Source organism: Trichoderma asperellum, chromosome 6, assembly GCF_020647865.1.
Source record: "Trichoderma asperellum chromosome 6, complete sequence".
NCBI lineage: Eukaryota > Fungi > Ascomycota > Sordariomycetes > Hypocreales > Hypocreaceae > Trichoderma > Trichoderma asperellum.
The window spans coordinates 2,349,865-2,373,783 of NC_089420.1; the positions used below are offsets into that span (position 1 = coordinate 2,349,865).

Genomic DNA, 23,919 nt, shown 5'->3' on the forward strand with positions numbered 1-23,919 from the left:
CGGATATCGCCGTCATTTATTGGCACTATTGCCATATCATCGTGGGCTTTGGCTGTATCTCACGAGGAAATAGCTGCCGAGCCACGGTATTAGATCAAATGCATGTTAATATTGCGAAGTACCACAACGCATAGCTTGCAGCTCCCCTTGAAACGCTGCTGGCAATAATTTAACCCCAAGCCAAAGTCAAAAGCCCACCTAGGCTTCTCGAATCCTCGTGCTCACTCGGCGCTTGCTTACGGAGTACCTGGACAAGGCGGCGCTTCGCTTGGAGCATCTCCCCGTTATGCCGTTCTGCAGCGACGAGGCAAACCCAGAAACGAGACTGCGAGAAAAATCCTCACCAAACCTGCAAACCCCCCTCAAAAACGCCACCCATGCGCCCTCACCTGACCACTTTTGACATGCGAAGCCAGATCGGCGCCGGTTGACCAGTTTCTGGGGTAGCCCCGACAGGTCGCGAGCGCCCATCACTCAGTAAAATTCCTTCTGGCTGCGCCCTTTGTCATGCTAAAGTCGGTGTGACCGGCCGGTAATCTGAGCCTTTTCTCTCAACACAGCGAAGCAAGTGAAAACTTTTTTTGCCGTCCGCCCTTTTCCCAACACTCGCCAACTCCGAGCTGAAACGTTGTCTTTGGGGTGCATGTACTCCGTAGACTGCAATAAACTAATGTGTCTCCCAGCGCCCTTTGAAGCATGCAGCTCAAAATCTTTAAAAATAAGAAAAAGCGCGGAGTTTTCCTCTTTTAGGCTCGGGCAATTCTGCACATCTACTAAGCTGCTTGTAGCAGCCGGATTCAGGGATACTACTCTTCCCACTTTTGAGGCCATGTCGTCCGATGAGGCGACCCTTATACGAAAAAGAAAAGCTGGCGGTATTAGCGAGCGATTTGGGGGAGAAAAAAAGTCTCCGGAATTAGGCCTACGCGGCGAATTTGATCCCTGATACTACTAACTAGGCATTCATTCCCAAGTGCAAATACCGAGGTTCTCTCGCACTTGGTTTTCATTGCCACAAGTGTCTTGTCCACTGAGAGACAAAGCGCTAATCGGACGCAGCAGAATGTCACTTTTGCGCTCCTCCTCATTTCTCCCATATCCCTCTATTTACCTATTTGCTCCCCCTCTTTGCATTCTGATCTATCAAATACTCGAGTCTCCTACAGCGTCGGGCCGCCAGCACCAGCGGCTACTTAGTCTCTGGGCCTTTCTCCGCAGTGTCCGAAAATAGATTATTCTCCACACAGATCACATAAGCCCGTCAACCAAGCTTTGCAGCGTTTCCATCTTGCTCTGGCCAGTGCCTCGTTGTACCATGAAGTATCTATATAGTGCCGCGTAGAGATATAGTAGCACTACTTGTGCATCACACGGCATCGCGCACAGATGCACACCATGCACGAGGTCATTTGGTGAAGCTCGCCAAGTTGGGGAAGTGGCGAAATAAAACAGGAACTAGGTGTTCGGAACACGGCTAACTACACTGCATCGTGTTAATCTCGGCGGTAATACTCCGTGGACGATCAAAATATGCGGCTCTCCCCGAGGCGCCAAATTGCCGTTGCAACGCGGAAGAGTAGGAAGAAGTAATCAAAATCAAAAAAAAAAAAAAAAAAAAAAAAAAAAAAAAGAGAGAGAGAGAGAGAGAGAGAGAGAGAGAGAGAGAAAGAGCCTCCTTGTTTTCCTACTGGTGAAATTAGCTATTATCTAGCTCGATGCCGTCATGTGTATGAGAGGCGCCTTGTTGTCTTGAATCTGCCAACACATGGCCGCTGTGGCTTGTAGAAGACCTGCATATACTTGATGTACATGGCCACCTGCTCAAGTCCAGCAGACCCTTTTTTTTTTTTTTGCATGCAAATTAAATATGTTAGCCATAGGAAGATGCGTCTGATGATAAAAGCCCGCTACCTAAAGGATCATCCCATCTTTGGGGGGGGGGGGGGGGTTTACCCCCTTCAGTGACACTGTCCTGGATGGGTATAGAGTGACTATAGGTAAGTACATTAGAAAAGAAAACGGGGATCAGCACAAGTGCTTCTAGCTCCATGAGAAACGAACGCTATCCAGATTTCTAGAAGCCGGTGTAAGCTTCACAGCTCAAGCGTTTGAACGAATGTATGTAGCCATGTATAATATTATGGAATCAAATATTATCAATGTTTTGCATGCGATGGTATTACACAAGTATACAAATCAGCATAGCATACAAGCATGCTCATTGGGCAAAACAAAAGCGATTTTGGACTGTAGATAAGTACCCTGTTTGATAAATTGGTATATTGAACGACTTGGCTATCTAACCCTTTAGTAAAAGCCTTTCTGGAAATATTAGATGGTATTTTCCAAGGCATGTACAGTTAACAAATACGCAAAAAGAATATTATACAAAAGACGAAAAAGAAAAGAAAAATGCAATGCATCAAATACACCAGCTATAGTTAATATAGCCAAAACCATCTCTTCATTCCCCCTCTTTGGTCCACTTTGTAACAATATCAAATTCCGAATCGCTGCTTCTAATCCAAAAATTCGCTCATCAGATGCATGTACACACACACACATATATATATAGAAGGAAAGAAATCCATTCGACATCTCAGTTTGGTCGAGGCGGCTGAGGCGGCAGCTTAGACGCACCCTGCGAACCAAGCACAGAATCGAGACGATTCTCCAGCCCCTTGCCCGTCTTATCGATCCACTTCAAGGCCGAAGAGCTGCTAAAGAGCTTACCACTGCCCATGCCCATGCCCCCCGATGATTTCCTAGGAGGGCCAGCCGGGGCCGCGGGCGGCGGGTCAAACACTCTCTTCGGCGGCGGAGGGTAAGCTACGACGTGGGGGGTGAAGCCCGTGAGCACTTGCGGCTGAGAGCCCCAGCCAGTTGCCGTTGCCGGGCGAGGCGGCAGAGGCGGCGCGGCATATAGTAGATCTTGTGGGTTTGGAGAAGATGGGCCTTCGCTATTAGGAGCAGCGTACGTTGGCTGAGTTGGATATTGATGCTGATGGGGAGCCACCGCTGGCCCGTATGGAAGATTATACATGGAAGGCTGCGCATAAGGAGGTTGCGTGTCTGGCCTTTGTACGTCAGGGAATGCATAAGGCAAAGGTGACTGCGGCGACGCTTGGGGCTGATATGCACCCGGCGATGGTTGTTGGTACTGCGGCGGTCGTGGTGGCTGGGGAGGTGGAATATCGGCTGAAGATGCATACGTCCGTTGTGGGATATCATAACTTGAAGTTGGTGGCGGAGGCGTATACGGCTGGGCAGGTGGGTAATACATCGAAGCTGGATGGCCTGGAGATCCTGTCGGCGGCGTAGGGGTCGAGGAAGGATACAAGTTTTGCGGCTGACCTTGACCGATGGGTTGGAATGGGTATGTAGTCATGTTCGGGCTAGGCATAGACGAAGTGGGAGCAGAATGAGGCGACATATATGGTTGGTGTCCAAGCGCTGGGCTCGAGTTAAGAGAGTAGCCCGGAGCAGGACTCGAGCTTGACGGTGGGCCTAGAGCCGGACTGGAAGCTGATGGACTTGGTGAATGATGATGTAAAGGAGCAGCCGTCGTCTGAGGTACGGGAGGTGGAGGAGCATGAAACGCAATTGAAGCAGCAGGAGGGGGTGGAGGAGGAGGAGGAGGAGGAGGAGGAGGAGGAGGAGGAGCAGCAGCAGAGGCTGGAGGAGGTGGTGGAGCTTGAGCGGGAGCAGGAGGAAGTTGAGAACCAGCCGTTACTGATGGTGAATGAAGGCGATGCGGTGCCGCTCCATCTAAAGGAGCCCCCGTCGAACCAGACGGCTCAATAACCTGATGCTGCTGCTGCTGCTGCGAAGGATTTGGCGAAGCTGACGGCGATGGTGTTTTCAGAGGCGGCGCCATCTGGGGAGCCACAGCCCCGGTAACCAGAGTTTCCTGAGCATTCGGCAGCGGAGGGGGAGGCGCCTTTGCCGGCGACGATGATGTGGATGCAGGCCTAGGAACCGGCATCACAGCATGTGCCGCCACATCAACTCCATGGTCTGATTTCGATCCCGGCGGTGTAACATATCCAGGAGGCCGATAAGGCCTATACGGCAGTGCAGTCGAGCCACCTTGGGGACCTTCAGATGATGCCCTCTGGTGTTTCACTTTCAGCGGCGCAACCGTCTCATTGTTAGTCTCTTCTGGTGGGAGATATGGCTTGAAGGCCGGCGCGACTGTGAAGGCTGGGACCTGCTTTCTCGATAATCGTAAAGGCGCTATATAGTCTGTCCCCGGTGGCGGCGGCGGCGGCGGTGGTGGTGGTGGTGGTGGTGATACTGTTGGTACAGGAGGGCGCACATCATGAGGAGGAGATTCATCCCCGCCTTGTTTGTCATGTCCGCCGAGATGCAGCGGTGGTGGCCGTAGCGAAGGATCCTCGACATTTTCACTCTCCGCCTTGGAATCTCCCTGCTCCTCCATTTTAAGCTCCTCCTCCATCTTGATCCCCAATCCACCAACACTCGGTTCAACCACTCTCGCTCCCCCTGCAGCCTCATGCCCGCTCTCATCTTCTTCCTTGTCCTTCCCTTCATCCGACGTCATCTCGGGTCCAAAATACGCCCACGGATTCGCCAACGGCTGCTCAGCAACCTTTGTCTTCCCAGCGCCCTCCTCTTTATCAACTCGCGCCTCCGTCCGCACGTCCTGGTCCAGGTAAAACGGCCACGGATTGGCCTGCGGCAGCGGCTCCGTCTTTGGCGCCACCGAGTCGGCGGGCATCTCGAAAATCTCCCCCTCGAGCTGCGACGGAGGGTATTGGTGATGATGCGCCATGGCTGGTTTACATGGAAAATCACACGCGGCGGTCTTTTCCTTTTGCAAAAGTTCAGCCCTCGGCGTTCGCCAGGCTTGCTTTTATATGTATCGTATCACAGCTGCGTGCCTATTGCTGCGCCGTGGCCGTCGTATGTCGATTCGTCGTGTCGGTCAGGAGGCTGTGGTCGCTCCCCTCCGCAAAAGGCCAGAACGCAGCAAGCGTGGCCCTTAGAATCGGTATATATCCCCGTGAAATCCACTCTTTCCCCTTGTTCAAAAATCCAGCCACGGCGATATCCTCCCAAACAGGGACTTGCTTCGTCGTCGCAATCGACTCGCGCTTGTAGTTGGTTTGATGTGTATAAGTTGGCAAGTGATGCAGCCAAGGGAAAAAGGCACATAAGCCACAGCCCGCCCCCAAAAGCGGGCCGAGTCAGCCACGCCAGGTGCGCAATCCAGGCTGCATGGGAGCTGCACATGGCATGGCGTGTGAACAAGACAAAACACCTGGTCCTGCTAGGTGATATCCACATGCCGCGCCCGCCATCTCGTCGCAGAAAAGCATTCGAACCCACCAGCAGGGGCTGCCTTGAACTGTGCCGCCACTAAGGGTTTTTTGCTTGCGTTACATGTACTCGTACAGTAGAAAAAAAAAAGGAAAAAGGAAAGAAAAGACCGGCCTCGGCAGGCAAAGCCTGGCCGGTCAGCGTCAGGGAGCGGGAGCGGGAGAAACCAAAATTAAACTCCCATGAACCTGGTTCCCTTGTGGATGCTCGAGGGCCAAGCTTCGCCATGCAAGGTGTGTACAGCAGCACATGCTGTACTTGTACAAAGCACCCTGCCAAGCTCGGCGCTGCACACGGGACGTGGGCCAGCACTCGATGCAAACCGTCTCGCTGGAATCGTCGCCTCTTGGCCCTCAGCAGACGAGACCAGGATGCCTCCCCACACGTTCTCCGAGCCTTACAGGGCATGCAGGGCCGTGATCTGCGCCAGGGGGGGCGGGCACTCCAGCGGCTGCAATGCTGTCGAGAAGGCAGGGAGCTGCCATGTGCGCCCCCGAATCCACTTCCCGCCTGGACTCTTCGTCTTCTGTCCCTTCTTATTGGCAAGGCGTACATCACTAAGGTGTGCTACTACGGTCTCTGCTCCGTAAGAACGTCCAAGTAAGCTATGTACTCTGCAGGTACCGTGAGTTCGCTGCGTCTTCCAGAATCTCCCCCTTGCATTGCCTCCGAGGTACATAGATTGCAAACCCTTGTCAGAGAACGGTGACAGCTCGCTCTCTAATATCGACAGTCAAATCATACTAGAGCATACAAACGGCTTACATGCCGTCAGTATTGATAAACACTACATTTTCAAGGCATTGTGAATAGTGCATTACTCTACTTGTCTGGAGATGATATCTCGCAATCTTCGACACGGTCGCTAAACTCTTATACAAATAGTCATAGTCATACATACACCTGTGTAAGCCGTGCAATTTAGATGGCAAGTAACAGCAAAAAGGCTTACTGCAGAGAACGAGGAGAGAAGCCAACTTATGGCTGAGGAAAAAGAAGCGCAAGTTGTGTCATCAGTCAAATTCATCCTTGGACGTTCGAATAACCCAAACCATCCCCATATATTTCCAAGTAATCCAGCCCGCTTGCAAAACCCATTAGTTCCCTATCATAGTGCAGCTTTTGAAAACCGCTTGACCTAGATGCATACAATTCCATAAATCATATAGCAAGCAAAAGGACATTAAACTAGCAAAAGGAGAAAGAGAAAAAAAAAACCGTGAACCGGGAACCGTTTCATCATAGCCCCTCGGAAAGAAAACGGAAAGAATTAGGCATCCGGGGGGTAAACAACCATTCAATCCCAAAGGTCAGAATAGTTACATAAAAGACGCATCAAGCGTTTTTTTTTTAAGGTAGGTGAAAATGTATCATCAACGAAGAGCTTCGCCCAAAAAAAAAAAAAGAAAAGAAAAGAAAAGAAAATGGCTTTTAATCATCGTTATTCTTCGCTGCACGTTTCATCCGGTTGGCCCATCGTCGCTTCCCGGGCCTGGTTTCAAAATGAGGTGCTACAGACTGGACGTCAACCATAGCACCTTCAATTGCTGCGCGCGTCTTGTTTCGATAGCAGTCGACTATTTATCCTGTCAACATCTCAAAATACTCTCTCCGGTTCACAAATGCGCAGCAGTGGTAAAAACTACTTACGGGCTCGTTGGAGGAACACAGTCCGGCCAGAAAACACTCTGCTCTGTAGCCAAGCCATCCGGTAGCCAAGATCGTTCAGCCGCACTTCGTTGACACGACCTGATTTTCTCATCCTCGGAATAGTCGCCTCCCTCTCTTGGCCTTCCGCCATGGTAATCTTCACCACCTCGCCCCTAGATTTTTCAACACCGCGGCGGGAAGCCTCGCGGCCCTCAGTCTCTTGCGTTCCGTCATCCGAAACGTCGTCAACGAAGAATTGCGAGCCCGTGGCACTGGGGGGTGGGCTTTGCATCTCACGAGGGAAAAAGCTTCTGGGAAATACACTTGCTCCCTTGCGGAAGCTGTCTGGGATCTCATTCGTATCTACGCCGTCCAAGGTGACACGCACACGAAGGCGTGAGGCCCGTACATTGTCTTCAACTAAGATGAATTTGCGTCTCTTGGCTTCAGGGATGTCGGGGAACAGGTCGTCACTGGCGTCGTCGACACGGCCATGACTCCTCGCTGGTATGGCACCGTTTGTCCGAGGAGCCATATGAGACATCGACCCGCCCTGAGGACCGACGGGATATGAACCCGGGCCCGCGTATCCCGCAAAGACGTGTGCTTGTCTCACATCGTCGTTGCCAGCAGGGGGCATCTGAGCCGCTGGCGCTTGATGGTGGTGGTGGTTATCCTCGTAGGGATTATTTCCTTCGCCTCAACATACGCGTTAGCTTTTACTCTCCATAATTACTACTCGGCGAGCAAACGCGAATGACAGGGAGAATGAAATAACCAATACTATAAAAGGACGGCAAAACACAGAAACATCTTAAAGGAGGATAATAAAACAGAAAGGCAAACCAACTTCTCCACTATGCGTTATTGAAGAAATGTTCTCCTAATTAGCATAGCAAAGTTTAGCTGCCAGCAAAGCTGGTGAGAGAAAAGGGGGAAAACTTTTTATAGCCTCAAGGCATATTTTGAGAACTCATCTAAGAGTCGCGCGAAAACCACCAGCAAAAGCAGACAAACTTGAACAGCAGCGGCAGCCGATGCGACTTTTTATGATAATATACAGGATTTGTGCCAACCGAGGGACCGACTATCGACCTCTTGCCATTAAGGCATGCTGTATAAAATAGGTAATAATAATGCGCGGTAAGACAAGCGAAGCCGGCCCATTGCTATTTAACAAACAAAAAAAAAAGGACGTGAAATAACAGATTGTTACAGAACCCAAATTCCTAAAGTGTCATAGAGCCGAAGAGGGAAAGGAAAAAAAGAGAAGCCAAGGAAAAACGGGAAATAATAAAAAGACAAAGGCCACTCGTGAAAAGGCAAATAAAGAGTTGCCTTGCCAAATATAAGTGTAAAGTGCTTTTTTTGCATGGGTGTAAAAAATGAGTTGGTATCATTAAATCAACACAACGTTTTGACGGCGTAAAAACTGTCTCTAATGAGGGTTGCAAAGCAAAAAAGGTGATGCAAGTGTACAGCAGATGCGATCATTTCAAAGAATTACATCTGGTGAAACATACCGACTTCTTCTCCACCCGGTGCGCCGCCGTCAGGGTGGCCCCCGGCATGGTGATGGTGCATAGGTTGCCCCATGCCGCCTATCGTTGGCTTGCCCATGTTGGGCGCATGAGCTGTGGGCATGTGTGCGGGAGCGCCTGGATGTCCTCCTGGCCCACCAGGGCCTGCCATATGAGCACCAGGATGCGGAGCGCCCTGGACTTGTTGTTGCTGCTTGCGACTGTTCATCTTGGCCATGCGGCGAACTCGTCGGCTTCGGAGTCGAGGATCCTGGTTGCTGTTGCGCCAGCTGTCCACTGCACGCTGGATCAAGCCTCGCTTGCCTCGCAGCGGCACGTTCAATTGTGCCAGAGCCCATCCGACTCTGTTGCACTCAGTCTCGTAAATCAACCGGTTTCCGCGGTACTGATCCTTGGGACAGCATGCCCTTGGGTAGACACAGTTCTCCTGCTTGAACTCGGGGGAAAGCTCCTCGATGTTTACCGACTCGACATCGCAGCGAATAGTGTACTCCATCTTAACCCGGTCCCGGGAATACTCAAAGGCAATCCACTGAACGCCATTGCCATCTTGCCTTACAACGAGAGGCGTCGTCGCTGGGATAGGGCCCGGAGCGGCATTGGGGTTAACCGCAGGAGTCGGGTTAGCAGGACTCTGAAGTTGTGGCGGACCCTGTTGATGGTGGGGCTGCGACATGGGAGAGGGCTGCTGTTTCTGCAGCTGCAGGGGAACTTGGGGCTCGATCTTGGGCCGCGGGCTACCTGTCATGCCGGCCTGCGCATGCTGTGCGTGCTGCGCCGCGTGCGGCGGCATTTGGTTCTGCTGTGCTGCATGCGACATCATCATATTGGGTTGCGAGGCCATTGATTGTTGATGGTGATGGGCATGCTGCGCGTAGGGAGAGGGAGCCGCCTGATGGGGCATGGACTGGTATTGAGGCGGAGGCTGGTAGTACATGGACTGCTGCAAATGCTGAGACTGCGGCTGGCCGTACAAATTTCTGTGCTGCTCATGCTGCGATGGTGACGCTACTGACGCGGGCGAATTGGACTGTGGTGTATGATATGACATTGGAGGGTAGGGAGGTCTGGGCATTTGAGCGGCGGCCATCATGTCGGAGGTATCTGCAAAAGAGACTTGTGCGTTAGCATCCTGAACAAGGCGGAATCGCGTGCGTGTGTGCGCTGCTGCGCGCAGAGAAACTTACCGGCGGACGTGTATCCGCTCGTGGCACCTGGTGTGCTGTACGGGCTCGGGTGGTTGTAGTAGTTCAAGGTTTCTGGCGTGCTGGTCGCCTGGTTGCCGGCCTGGTACGCCTGCGGGAGAGTGTGTTGCGATGAGTATGCGCCTTGGTGATGCTGCGGCGGCTGGTGTTGCGAATGAGGGTGGTGTTGTTGGTGAACAATGCTTGGGGGACGCGAATGCTGAAGCTGTTGCGAAGGCGGGTGACCCTGTTGCTGGTGGTGGGCTTGATGCTGCATATGGAGAACACGCATCAGTAAAACTTCAACGTCGAAAAACTCATTAAGCTGGTAAAGAAAAACATGTCGAGATAGGACGCGTTTGATGTTTTATCTGCCCCCTTGACAGACTGATGGACTACCAAGTCGTGGTGGGGTGGGCCAATCCCCTGGCCACGACCGGGATGACACGGGTGAGGCGTGCTAGGCCTGAAAAGACAACGCCGGTAGAAGCAATCTTGGACTCGCGTACCGGAGACAGAGAGGGCTTTGGGGTAGAGGTACAGTGGGCGCAACGTGGGGACGTCGTACCGCCTAGCTCCAGATTATGAATTGGGAGAGCGAGGGATGAGCGGGAGACCGGGGGGATGGCTTGCGAACAACGGGAGACAGGAAAACGAGCAGGGCGGTTTCTTGCGCCGTCGGGGCGGCCATGCAACAAGCACAAAGAGGACAAGCCAGGGGGAGAAAAGATACCTGACGGACGAGCAAGGAGGGGTGGACGAGGGAAGAAAATTATGTTTGGCCCAAGGACCAGGGAATTTGCGTAGGGATCTGAGGTGGTATGCAAAGTACGGGACTGATGCTTACCGCCGTACCGTACAGAACGGAGATGCAGAATCGGGACGGTCAAGAATGCTTCCTTGAAACGAGAGGCTTTGCTGAAGGCCCCTGGGAAAAGAGGACGTGTAGAAAATTGCAGTACAGGAATAAAGGACGCAGATATGCAACGCGCTCAGCAGAAAAGGAGGATAAGGCTCGCTCTTTCTTTTTTTTTTTTTTTTATTTATTTTTCTCTCTCGCGCCGAGAAATAGAAAAAAATTTCCAGAGGGATTGCAAAAAGCAAAGGAGCTAGGTGACCCCAAGTCCCAAATACTTTTTTGAGCCGTACTAGCAGGGGAGGGGGTGTCTCGTCGGGAGAGGCAGCTTGAGAGCGACGGGGAGCAAGGATGGGCCAGAACCGGGGCTAGCCAGCGCATGGGAGACGCGACAGGGGCGCAGAGGCTTTGATTACACAGCCAATAATAGCGTTGGCAAGTCGAGCCAGGGGCGACATGACCAGGACCAGCTGCCCAATCAGGCACTGGAGAGCCGGGCCTAGCCAGCGGACAAGGATTGTGCCGGGATTGCCATCACCATCTTCTCGTTAGCCCACAGGCGGTGTGTGTGGGTGGGCGAGAGGTCGAAGAAAGGGAAATGGCTTGACCCAGCACTGTGGCGGACGGCACTAGCACGTCCTGCAGTGCAGAGACAGCGTGAACAGAGACGCCGGCATGAGGAGCAGCAGCAGCAGCAGCAGCAGCGCCATCGCCATCGCCATCGTCATCCGTTGTCGCCCCGCGGCCAAGTACATGCTTGTACATAAGCTGGAGAGCCGAGATCAGTTGCTCGTGCCTCGTACACGTAGGTACACTTGTCCGTGCTGGCCATGCTCTAACAAACGGGAGGCCAGGACAAATGCAGGCACAGACACATTCAGAGTAGACCAGATGAACGTTCCCCGGTTTCGGCTACCGGCGCGGCGGACACCGAGCCCACCTTGAGCGCCAGCCTGGTCGCGGTCATTCATCCTTCTGCTCTGATATGTTCATATTTGTGCGCTGTGCAGCCCATTCCGCCGTTGCGTACAGAGATGCGACGAGCAAGCTTTTGCGAGCAATATGCTATTCTCGTCTGGCCAACATGGCTGAGTGTTCTCCATCCCTCCATCCATCAACTGTGGCATAGCGCCGCGCCGCGCCACGCCTCCAAGCAGCTGAGCCAGTCTCGGGACAGGAGCAGACATTAGCAGCTTCCCACGAGTAGATGCGGTGGCGCGGCCCCCACCGAGAGCTCGACGATTGGGTCGTATTAGACCCGTAAAACACAGCAGCTTTTTGTGTTTCCCTCAAGTGCTGTTTAATCTCCACTGGCCTATACGGTATTCCGTAGGCGTTGCGCTTGCATCCAGCGTATGATAGCCTTGCTCTGTGTCCCTGAGTAGTGGTGTACATACTGACCAGGTACTCCGTATACTTGAACGAAGAATAAGCGCGGCTCAGCGAGAACCCAGTTGTCAAATGAGACGCTACTAGGTACCAGGTGGCTGGCCCCTTGCCATTGACGCAACTTTGCTCAAAAATAAAGATTGCAGAGTGCTGTGTACTTCGATACAGCTACGCCAGGCAGCTTCCAGTCAATGCTACTCGAAGCTCCAATCGCTTCAAGACGGCGGTTGGCTCTGGTTATGCAACGCGTCAAGGTCTTTTGCTGCAGCTCTCGTGGCTTCCTGACCACTGGGTCACTCCCTCTCAGGGCCCTATTTCTCGCCTAGCTGCTGCTCAAATATCGCCGACTGACACCAAGACCAGTGCCATTTGGGCCCACTCGGCCCTGTCGTAGGTGGCGCCCTGGCCGCTGGTGAAACAGGAGCTGCTCGCTATAAGCCCACACAGTGAGTCCCGGCCTGGTTAATCTTGCGACAGAGCACACTAGCGAGCTTCGCGGCCACAGATCACACCCTGGCCTGAATGTCGATAGAAACCTTTACGGGCTTGCTGACACCGCTTGGTGCTATGCCTCTAGAAGGAATCTGTGGGAAAGTTCTTGCACCGATATTTGGAGGGAGATAGAATTATGTTGAGCATGTGTAGAAAAGGGGCAACGGCGAAAAAATCGAGAAATGCAACTTACTAATTCGGTAGTATGGTCCTGGAAATATGCTCGGGTTTGGCCGAGAGTCGCCATGATTGCAATCAGAACCAGAAGTTTTGACCTTGGAGATACTAAGCAGTGTCAATCAGCGAAGCTTAGCTTAAGTGCAGAAGTAGTATGAGAGGTTGGAAGTGAAAGCCCGGAAGTGCTCATGAATGTTCTCAATTGCATTGTCAAGTTTCCTTGCGTTCAAGGATATATCTTGATAGCAGAATTTCCCAGAATAACATTCCTAGACGAGCTCAAGGTTACGTGTACAGCCGGGATGGACTTGTGCAGAAAATGATATAAACAAGCCCCTCCGATGATAATGCGTTCGGGACAGAGAGCTCTGGGGGAGATCGTGGTCGAGTTGAGAATATTTAATATATGAAATAGTACTTACTTTGAAAATTCTCAGTAATCTCCAGCCAAAAGCTAGTCGTGAGGCCCAAGCAGCAGAGCTTTGGCAACTTTGTCAGGTATAGTACTTGTCCACTACGTAACGTGGAGGTTTGCAGGCAGTGAATGCAAAGCCACAGCGGTCACAGATGGCTTGTGATATCTCGACCGCCAGTATTAGAAATGTGGCGGCACAGTTGAGTCGTGGCAATTGGCTGGCAGAGAGAATGCTTCAACTGCCTAAAGAGCAAGCCTCCTGCAGGAGTTTCGCTCAGGTGCTGGGTTCTGCGGTAGGTACTACACGAGTTGTTACATTAGTTCATGCAAGTCCAAGGATATACCGTCGTCCCATCAGCGAGGCTCGTGGCATTCCATACAAACTAGAGCAAAGAAGAAACACGCAGGGCGGATATCACTACAGCACAGGCGCTTGTATTAGGCTGCACTCCTGAAGATGAATGGGTCGGTCTCATGAAAAATTTCAAGGTAAGTTCCAAACGGTTCAGCTTGGAACCCCGTCGAGTAAATAAGCAAATGAAGAGGATGCGAAAGAGAGAAGCAAAATTAGGATAAGCTCGGCTGCAGAGAAATTCAAAGGTGATCAGCCTATGCACACGACATGATTCGTAAAGGTAGGGAGATAACGAATAATGCCAATTATGAGAAGGCACGAAGTACCGCTACATGTAGCTCTCCGTAGGCACGGAACATACTGTAGACTGGGTACGAATACTAGAAGAAAAAAAAGAGGCATGGGTGCTGTTGCTCAAGCGCTGGCCCCTTTTACCCTGGTAGACGGGCGATTCCGAGGCACCGGCACTCAAGCTTCGGCTCAGACGCCTGGACATGGCGAACAGGGATGATTCTCATGCCACTACTAGCCGTACTACCGCCATAGAGTACCTACTTGTACATATAGAGTAGCAGTATCGAAGAACTGTCAAGAGTCAATGACTACAAGGTGGTGATGTCTGCATGCAAGAATGGGAATTTAAAGCCGCATACAGCTTTGAATGAAGCTTAGGAGCCCCTTATGCTACATATACAGGCGGCCACAGGTACACGGAAATGGTCTTTGCGTCAAGGCCGGAAGAGGACAATAAAAGAAAAAAAAAAAAAATGAAAAGATCTTACCGACTTCTGTTCTCTGAAAGACCCCGGCGTGCGCAGCGACAAGTATGTAGTGCTCCATCCTACTAGGCCGAATTTTACACTCATGGCTAATGTGACCAGGACTCTCTTTTGGCTAGTAGAGCGGCGGTGGAGCCGATCCAGGGAAAAGACCTGCCAGATGGTTAGCGGGTTCAGTCAGCACTAAATCCTGGTCAAGGCGCGGCAAGATGCTTGCAAGGTCAAGAGATGCTACTGCACAATAACGGTTCCAGTGCCTACCATGCATTTTGGCGCTGCACAACGGGATAGGAGATGAGAGAGTACCCATATCAAGTACTAGCAGTAACTTGTAATGATGCCAATCAGTGAGAGACATCAAGCAGGTCAAATACCGAAGACATATAAACATATATCATGAAAACCGGAGGCCTCATCCGGCAAGAATGGAAACGGCTCTTAGTCCCCAAGCACTTGCCAGTAATCAACACGCCGCCACTCTAGGCAGATTGGGCGTGGGGCCGCTCTCTTTGCAGCACAAAGGTTTGTACTTGTAGGCAATGCTACATTACATACTCACAGGTAGGTAATACGGAGTAGCACTATCCAGTTTCAATACGGCGCGTGGGAGTGGCGTGGAGTCTTGGACCTCTCACGGCCGACTTCCATTGGCCTAGATCAGGTATCTCTAGGTCGTCGTGTCGAGAAATGTTAAGCAGCATTTGTAATTGAATTGGCCTCGTGCCAATGTGTGTAGTTAGATATTGAGCCCGGCTTGGCGTCTCAAGCAGATGACTGCCTCTTTTCGTTAGCTTTATTATTTCGTGCCCAGTCCCGGTGGAAATACTCGTACGAGTACAGCAGGCTCTTTCGCAGGCGCTACCGACTGCTGCTTTATTGCAAGTGGCTTGAAAATACGGAGGTAGCAGTATGTTGCACAGCCCTTACAGAGATATTATTCCAGAGGGAGCTGAGGGAATTGTTAATGTCAGTACATGAATTCTTCGTAGTATTGTCTCGCTTATCCCTCAGGTTAGCTTACTTGTATTATAAACGCCTCATACGTACCAGCTCAAAATAGGTGACACTACCGGAGATGCAACATCATTGGGGCAATATTTGCTGGTGCTATTCCGTGCCCTCCACGAGGCAGACCTCTTGTCTGGTGTCTGTGTTTCGGACAGAGTAGAGTATACAAAGTATCCGTACTATGGAGTAGCAACAATGCTGCCAACTGCGCCAAAGTAGGAACATACATAGGCAGTGTTACCAACGTGCTTGCCTCTTGTCAATTACCCTTTCTGTCCTGGGTGCGGAGAACCTCACACAGCTTAGTCGCGGTTCGGTCCCTTTCAGAATATCCACATGTACAAAACGGGCCGGACCAGCCGCCTGAGGCTAAAGATTTTTATACGGCATGCGCGCATGTACTTCGTAATGGGATAGCATAAGCGGCATTGCCGACTGATATCAACAGGGTGTCTCGTCTCTTGCGTCGTCGAGTTCATGATGTAAATATTCGTCAACCGTAAAACCAGAGATGCCACACTTTGTAACCAAGAGAGCCTTGCAGGGCTGTCGAGACCTATGGCAGCATTTAGTGCTCGGTAGCACTTCGTAATCGAATTCTTCTACTTGGCAGCAGCCAGAGTCCGAAACGCCGCTTAGACTGGCGGGTGTGCGGCGATCACTCAAATTGAGGGCGAATGCCAAGACGCGACTGTATGTATGAGGAAATTGTGGTGTTCCACTAGGTTCGTTCTTTCTCATGCTGAGTAAAGCTCTCATGATGAAGTGGCACGAGATGGGGCCTGGATTTAATCCTAACCGCCTCAATTTGGCGCAGATACGGAGGACTTGCGCATAGCCGCATGAATCCGACTAGTGTCGTTGCTACCCACCTGCCTTAGCACGTCGAAATGCCACTAAGGCAAAATGACACATTTTTAATTTCCTTTTGAATATGTGATGCAAGACAAAGAGAGTGGGAGAAGAAAAAATTCTTCATCCACTGGTACGATGAGCGCACCGCCCGAGTATTACTCCATAGGCGCTAAAGGGTTCGGCGAAGATTGTGCGCTCCTAATTGCTCGTTCGGGCGATGAATGGCCGTGCTGTCCTTCGCTTGGAGATGACACTAAAGCTTCCTGTCGGTTGCAGCGTGAGAGGATGCTCCCACAAGAAATACACGTGGAAATATGGAATATCGCTAAAATCATGGGGCCCATGGAGCGTTGGCGCAGTCCAGGATCATTGACAGGCAGTCACCCTCTCCAGATAGACATGCTGGCTCGCACCAGACTTCATGAGATCGTCTTGAGATCCAGCCTTCTTCCTTCGGTGTGTGTCTCAGCTGCGGTAACAACCGCATATCATCTTTAATGTGACCGCGAGGGGTCGCTTGTGGGTAGATAGGTGCCTAGGTAGCTTGTTCGGGTTCTTCATACCTATTACCACTGCCAGTCAATGCTCGCCAGCGATCCGTACAGTCACAAACGGAGTATACATTTTCGTCCATTAGGCGGAGTGGTCTGATGAGGAGAGCCCGCAACAATCCCTTTCCAAGGCCAATTCCGCATCGGATTAATTTGCCGCGATGCCCACACAGCATCCTAAAAGTTATTCCTGCCTATGGCGACTCGCCCGTGAAAGCATGTCATCGCTAAGCGCATCTGCTATAGTAGCAGGTTGACAGGCGAAGGGCCGATGCGGTCGCTGCTGGTAAGCAGGGCCTGGACACTTGTACCGAGCATCCTTGAAGCAAAGTGCCGTTGTGGCTTGTCTGCCGCTATACTTTGGAGCTGTACTCGGATATGGCCATGATCTGATCCCCAGAAAATGTTTAGAGTTATAGACGGAGCACAGAGGACGGTGCAGACCACGTCTTGTGCAGGGGTTCAGAGGTAACGGTCGGAACGTGGCGGATATGCAGCGGAGACGGCAAACAAGGATGGATATTGAGCGGTCGATGCAGAGAGCAAAATCCTTGCTCGTGCCTTGGCCAGGAATCTGGGAGCTTGGAGCTTGCTCTGGGGGTTTGTGGCCGCTACTGCCTCTGCGCCGTGGAGAAGATGCGAGGATCCCTCCTTCCCATCGCCCCTCAGCAGCGTGGCCTCCAGGACACACCATGGATAGTGCGAGTACTTGTACTTTGTGCTCTGCTCCGCTCAATGCCAAATTCGAAGTCGAGGATACTTTGTGCCACAGACAAGTTGGTGCCGCATATTACAGGTAGTATTTTCTTCCAGGGCCAAGCGAAGGAACTACTATGCCTACATAGGTACATAGTATGTACCTTACCTGCCAGAACAGAGCATGCTTCTGGAAAGTCAGAGATCTGTGTTCATCACAGACCCTTGGTATCCTAAGCGATGAAGCTGCCGAATATGGAGCATCGAATGCGACAGCTATCTCCCCGATGCTGCATGCATTGACTTGTGCATTGACAAGACCTCTTCCGAGCTATCAAAAGGGCTTTTGGACAATTCGTCAGCGCCAAGACAGCGTTGCTAAACGGCTACCTACCTGTACTAGAAGGTACTTAGTTATTTGTGCAGTAAACACATGTACTTGTATGTACTGGCTTTCACCGTTAAAATCTCATGCTGGAGACTTTACTGGAGAAGGAAAGGATATTCTTACCATCCGGGTGTGGTGGCTGGCATATCTAGCAGGTAGACGCTCATTCAATTGTTGATGTTACATACGATGCCGGCGCCGGTGAAATCATGACGGCCCTGAGACGGCCATGCCCGGAGATGCCGACTGCAGGCGTGACATTCACAAATCTCAAATGGGAAAAAGATAATGGCTGGACTGTACTGCGTACGGCAGCTTAGTGGCCGCCTCGGTGTTAAGGGGCAATGGCAATGTGTGTTCCGTACGGCAGACGCGCTAAGTAAATGATATTCCCTCGATTCTCTCTCCTTCAGGCTGAATAGCAGCCTAGCCACCACTAGGATATCCATATTGTAAGCGGAGAGGCAAGCTTGGCTCTGATGGTACGGAGCTCTACTCCGTACACACGCTTGTACGCAGTTCGGCCAGATGACCGTTTTGGTTGCAGCTCTGTTGCGTCGCTACTGCTGATATTTCGGCCGGCAATCGTCGATTTCAATTCATCCGACGTGAGATCTTGTTTAGGGGGGGGAGTGAGATGATCCAGGTCTGACGCGATCCTTTAATTGCGGTGGCAGGTCATACTTGTCCACGGAATACTTGTACCTAGCACTCAGGCTCGGCGTACTCAACTCTGCATTGTAGCGATGCTTCGCCAAGTAGATCTGCAGCGAAGCCATTAGTGGTAATGGACAATATCCAGATCCAAGCCGAGTTCGATTACGGAGACATTCTAGAACATTGCTACCAGCAGGACGTGCTTGTTGGTACATCTTCAGCTAATAGTACCTGATTCCTGGCCGTGGGCACAGGCCTCACGTCCCTTGTCATGGCGGTAAGCATTGATGCTACTCTCCTCCCACGGGGGCTGGGGCAACGGAGGAGCAGTAATCCTGGGACGGCAGATGCTGCTCATCGTGCGCATCGACGCCGCTACGGTCGCCCCCTGGCTCAACCCTGTGTACACGCAGATAGGCAGTTGGGGATATTTGCTGGACCGTTTCCATCTAGTCTTACCGCATGTGTAGAAGGAAACTCCGAGCATCTTTGCTCGTCATATTACCAGCCAGGGGGTAACATGGCGGCTCTGTCTGAATGATCCATCTGCGCTTAGGCGCCTGCCGGCAGCTGCTGGCAATCCTCAGCTGTCCTCTGCAGTGCTTGTGGATGGTGATGCAAGGGAGCAGCAGGCGTACCAGTAGCGGTATGGGGTAAACCCAGCATTGGTTCGCAGTTCATGGCTGTAGCTAGCCACTGGCGCCACATATCATATTTCATATTGTGCTGGCTAACATTGGCTTTGTGCCTGTAAAAGTTGTACATACTTGTAGGTACGCAAGTACTGCAATGGCTAGGTACCTGCATCCTGCCCTTCTTGGCTCTCCTGCCGGGCATACCACCCGTCAACGGGCAGTAGTCCTTGGTGCATCGACTGTTTTACTAACCTCATACAATGTATATACTCTCTTTTTGCAACCGCCACATGATTCAGCGTGTCATCTCGTCTCCACAGAGCACAAAATTGCATCTCGCTGGTACTGTACGGAGTACAAAGCAATGGCTTGGACAGGGGTTCTGAGCCGCTGTGGGTGGGCTTTCGGCAGAAGATTCGTGGCGACATGGTTTCCGGCAGGGGCTTTCCGGCTCCACGGGAGAGACCAGTCCACCGGGCCAGTGGCCGTGGTTCCAACGTGGCGTGGCTGCGGCGTCTTTAGGCCTGGAGAGGGCCTGGTGGACAATACTTGTTTAGCTGAGACAACAGGCGTCCAGTAGCCGTTTGGCCACATCGCCGCAGCCCAACCTGAGATGAACTGGCCGATTTAGCGAAGACGATAAATGAAGAAGTGATAGAATACTACGACTGTCCGCAAGGTAGTATTATGCTTATGATGATAACTTAAGCACCATTGCAGGCCGTCGCCCTGATACGTATGTCAGACGCTTCATGCATGCTACACCGTTTACCGCTCATTCGCAACGGTATTACTAGGTATACTACGAAGTACCTGGGTAGTAGTAAGTCGGTAATACTCCGTACTTCGTACCTGTATTGCTAACCGACCAACGTCTTTCTTCATCCACAGGTTCCAGCCTCGTGAGCTAGCCCGAATTGCTTGTCATCGCACTCGGTTAGTTGGTAGGAGCGTACAAGTAAGTATTTGCCGTGGCTTCTTACGAGAGACGCATGATGAACATCAAATTAAGATGGCGAAGATTGGCTCTGACCAAGGAAACGCAGGATTACACTCCTACTCTTCCGTTTACTGTTAGTCAATCGTACGGCGTTATGAACAAAGCGCTTGTAAGAGGGATTTTTCTTGGGTACCTTCCTAGGTATTAGGTTAAATCACGCTTCCTTCGGCGCAATGAGCGATGCGTCCGTACTTGCATGATGAACCACACCTGCCACCTACCATAAAGCACTACTACTGGGAAATATACTATACATGGACTTATTACGGTCTCTTCTTTAGTGGCAAGGCGTCTTAGCAAGTGCGTCGTAATTGTGCTAATATCAAACGTTACTTTTGTCTGCGGAGCGCGGTACGAGTAAATTCGAGCGCGATGCTCCAAGGCTAGTGGGCTAATTTTAAACACGAGAGGCCTTTCAGCAAAACGCCGCACCGCCATGGCTGGCACTTCATCTCACTTCTCAACTCGCTCCACCACGCGATGCCCGATCTTGCCAAGCCTGACGGAGCAGATGTCCCTGGCAAATGGAATTTCGATTGGCGGACAGACTGGTATGGCAAGTACCTAGTATTCTGTATGCGCGATACGGCTTTGTAGTGTCATGTCTCGTCGGCTGCAGCAAGCGGATGAGCAAGAGGTTGGCACGAACAGCTCTCTATCCTCACGTGTTTGGGATATGATACGGGCAAAGTTGAGCTGCCGCGCGTTGCAAGCATGAGATATTGGACAAAAGTACGTGGTATGATGCGCAACAAGTATGTATGGGTGCGTATTGACAGGCTGCAAGCAGGGTTGCAGCGCGATTTGCACTATGGCTACTACTACTACCAATGTGGCATACTCGTACGAGCATGCCTAGGCAAACACAATGCTATTGTGATGCATGTATAGCTTGAATGCTACGCGTTTTCAAAGGTACCAAACCAATACTCTACAGAGCAAATTGTCCGTCTCCGTGCGCTGATAACGGAGCACCCGTTGCCAGCACGTTCGCATCTCTGCATAAATTGCCAATGCCTGTGGCCCGACAAAACGAGGCTACCAAGCAATGCCCTGGGCAAGAGACAAATTAGCCGATCGCCGTTACTGAGCTGCAATATGATGTCGGTCAAGAGAATCAGTGTTAGCAAAACGCAAAGAGCTGTCACAAGACCGGTAGCCTTCTCGTTGAACGCTGCAGAAACGGCCCCCAATGGATGGCCCATCACTGGCAAGTTCGCCGCCCACGCGTTGTTATGGCCACCCCTCCTCTTCTCCTCTCTTCCGTCGCCTCCCAATATATACAACAACAGTGTATACATGACGGATATTGCATGGATGCTTTTACAAAGTACCTACCTCCCATGCTACAGGCGGTACTTCCTACGGTACTTGTACCTTACTCTGAGCCATTTCCACATCTGTACTACTGCACATGAGAATCGCTGCTGCAACGCTGTCTGGCTAGCGAGCCTGTGAGTCTCAGTCTCATCTAATCCTGCTTTGGATGCTACGACAGGACTAACTGGATCTATTAGCCGCATGCGGGAGATGGGAGCTAGGCTGGCCTTCCGGCTCTCCGGTCTCTGCTTGCAGGGGAGAAAGAGGCAGGGCGTTTGAAGCATGTATACGATCAACGCGCAAGAGTGCTCGTATACTACTTACAAGCAGAACTGCATATCAGACAGAATACCTTGCACTCTGTATTATGTACTTCGTACTTGTATCTTTCTCAGAGCTGCCACGCGCCTCGTGCATATGGCGGTCTGGCTCATGTTGATTAGAGGCCGAGAGTGACGAAATTCCGCCGAAGAGAGACTGACATGCTGCGCTATGAAGTTGCTAGTACTACCTAGTACCTAGTATTACTACTGCCAAGGTGAACTTGCCTCGCTGCTCGCACGGGTACGCGCAGCTAGGTATGTACAAGTATGTACCTATATTCTTCGTGGACGTCGGGTAACTTTCCAAACAATATCACTGTCCATTGTGTGGTTCGCAATCTACTTCCGATACTGCCTAGACGGATTCAGGCCGAGACGGGAGGTCGTTATGCGCACGCGGGTACATGCCTCACGCACGCTTGCTCCGCGGCGACTGAGGCTCGTGGGGGTTGTCCAACTTCGGATATCTACAGCATCTGTCTACGCCTACAGAGTAGCAACCTACACTTGGAGCAAAACAACCGTTTCAAATTCTGTAATGAACATGAGGCGGTTTCTCCTCATCAAACCTTAGCAGCGGTATGTAACATTCTCAGCAACCACCCTTTTACTCTCCTCCATGCCAGTAGTATGCATAGGTAGTTGTGGTCTAGGCAGAGGCATTGGTTCACCACCTGCGTTAGATGATAGGTCATTCTCGCCTTACAAGTACTGATACCCCTACAGGCACTCTATACTCAAAGTGTAAAGCTCATGTCAAAAGCAGCTTTAGATACTGCCAAATGCGACAATGGCCTGACACGCCCCCGCTTCAGCTATTTGTTCCTAGATAGCGGTGAGTCGGTGAGCTTCCAGAAGCGAACTGCATGCGAAGTGATACTCCAGAATCCATGTGCGGTTTGTGAGCTGGCATTTTCAACTACGGCTCCGACCGATATGATCAGGTAATATCTCTTCCAAGGTATGTGCTGGTGGCGTCGATAACTATGCGTATGTAGCTTAGCAACCTCCCGCCTCGAGCCAACATTTGCCCCAAGCTGTCGCGTTCAAGTACAAGCACTGTCTAATAGCATGTACTACACGGGCTCCCGCTCGTATGTGTATGTGTGCGGACACAATGCGCTCCACGAGTTCATCTCCCAGGAGTTTCTTAGTATGGAATGCGGAGTGCCTGTGTCTATAACCTACTGTGCTGGAAACGCAAGCGTCCTGCTCACATCGAGTTCCAGGGGGGGGGGGGGGGGGGGGAACCAATTGGTATATCCTACCCAGTGTACTCCGAGCTACAAGCACCGAATGCCGTATGGAGTGCCTAGCACTGAAAGTATTCGAGTGGGCAGAAGTGGGGAGGAGATCTTTCACTTGTACCCCCAATAACCAGCCCCTATCCAAAGGGTCTGCCAGAGCCGGCAGGGGTCCGAGCACCACCACAAGCAGATTGCTATATGGGCATGGAATCCCCTTCCAGCCATATTCCTGGTAAATCTGCATCCCCTGTCGGACAGCAAGCGGCCTGGACACATCGGGTTACATCCTCTGCAACGCGCCCACTGCAGCCCATCAAAGACATCCCTTCTTGCATCCGAAACTCCCTGCTCATCTTCGTGGGGAGGTGAGACGGCCAACACGGCTGCAGCCGCGTGTATGCCATCGTGACCAGGGCATCATTCGCCGCGGTACAGTGGGGAGAGAAGCGTGCGTTCTCGCCGCAACAAGCTAGCCTGTTGCTGGTACGAGCTACGCGCGAAGAATACGCTTCCAAGGCTAACGGAGTCGATTTCGCTCCGCTACCGACACCCCAATAGTCATGCCGTCAGTTCTGCTGCTATGTATGTACAACAGAGTACAGCCGCGTCTGTTCCGTACAAGGATACCAGTTAGGAAGCGATAGCTGTGACTACACAGCACTCTGTATGATGACAGGACTTACTGTTTACTATACAATTTAAGCATCTGGAAAGTCAACTAACACGAAGGAGAGACAATGGTCATGGCGGTCTAAGGAGTGGGTTAGCAGACTAATCTAGTGCGCGTTCAGACCCTTTCTTCTTTTTTTTCTTTAGCGGCATTCGATAGCTCAAGGACTAATAGCCACATAGTTGGATAGTATGTTATTTATTATGCATGGACAAGTCAACGCAACGGCCCGCCGATCACCATTACTCATGCTGAAGTACACATGACATTAGAAGTTTAGGGCACTGCGGCAAATTTTGACGTTATCGAATGGCTTTACACTAAGTACCGACTACTTACTAGCAGCAATATCAAACTCAAAGGCTTTCATCTCCCCCTCCTCTAAAGA

At 51.5% G+C, this 23,919-nt stretch overlaps 4 protein-coding genes across 4 annotated transcripts; 1 reads left to right on the plus strand and 3 right to left on the minus strand.

Moving 5' to 3' along the window:
* Positions 1-83: 83 nt before the first annotated feature.
* On the minus strand, positions 84-831 carry TrAFT101_010200 (uncharacterized protein; the record flags this gene model as incomplete). The annotated part of the gene is made up of 1 exon (XM_066128876.1): positions 84-831. One exon carries the CDS (start codon positions 829-831, stop codon positions 511-513), a length of 321 nt encoding a protein of 106 aa, XP_065985001.1. The 3' UTR covers positions 84-510.
* A 1,433-nt stretch (positions 832-2,264) lies between these two features.
* TrAFT101_010201 (uncharacterized protein) lies at positions 2,265-5,231 on the minus strand. The gene has a single exon (XM_024902114.2). The coding sequence runs from the start codon at positions 4,793-4,795 to the stop codon at positions 2,600-2,602; it is 2,196 nt and encodes a 731-aa protein (XP_024755991.1). The 5' UTR covers positions 4,796-5,231; the 3' UTR covers positions 2,265-2,599.
* A 1,543-nt stretch (positions 5,232-6,774) lies between these two features.
* Positions 6,775-13,761, minus strand: TrAFT101_010202 (uncharacterized protein; the record flags this gene model as incomplete). Its single annotated transcript, XM_024903963.2, has 7 exons — positions 13,428-13,761; positions 13,055-13,347; positions 12,649-12,740; positions 9,722-9,989; positions 8,517-9,638; positions 6,994-7,692; positions 6,775-6,920 (listed from the first exon to the last, which is right to left on the minus strand). Exons 3-7 carry the CDS (start codon positions 12,700-12,702, stop codon positions 6,775-6,777), a joined length of 2,289 nt encoding a protein of 762 aa, XP_024755993.2. The 5' UTR covers positions 12,703-12,740; positions 13,055-13,347; positions 13,428-13,761.
* Positions 13,762-19,727: 5,966 nt separating this feature from the next.
* TrAFT101_010203 (uncharacterized protein) lies at positions 19,728-20,568 on the plus strand (the record flags this gene model as incomplete). Its single annotated transcript, XM_066128877.1, has 4 exons — positions 19,728-19,768; positions 19,863-19,929; positions 20,018-20,080; positions 20,380-20,568. The coding sequence occupies 4 exons, from the start codon at positions 19,728-19,730 to the stop codon at positions 20,566-20,568; spliced, it is 360 nt and encodes a 119-aa protein (XP_065985002.1).
* Between the last annotated feature and the right edge of the window lie 3,351 nt (positions 20,569-23,919).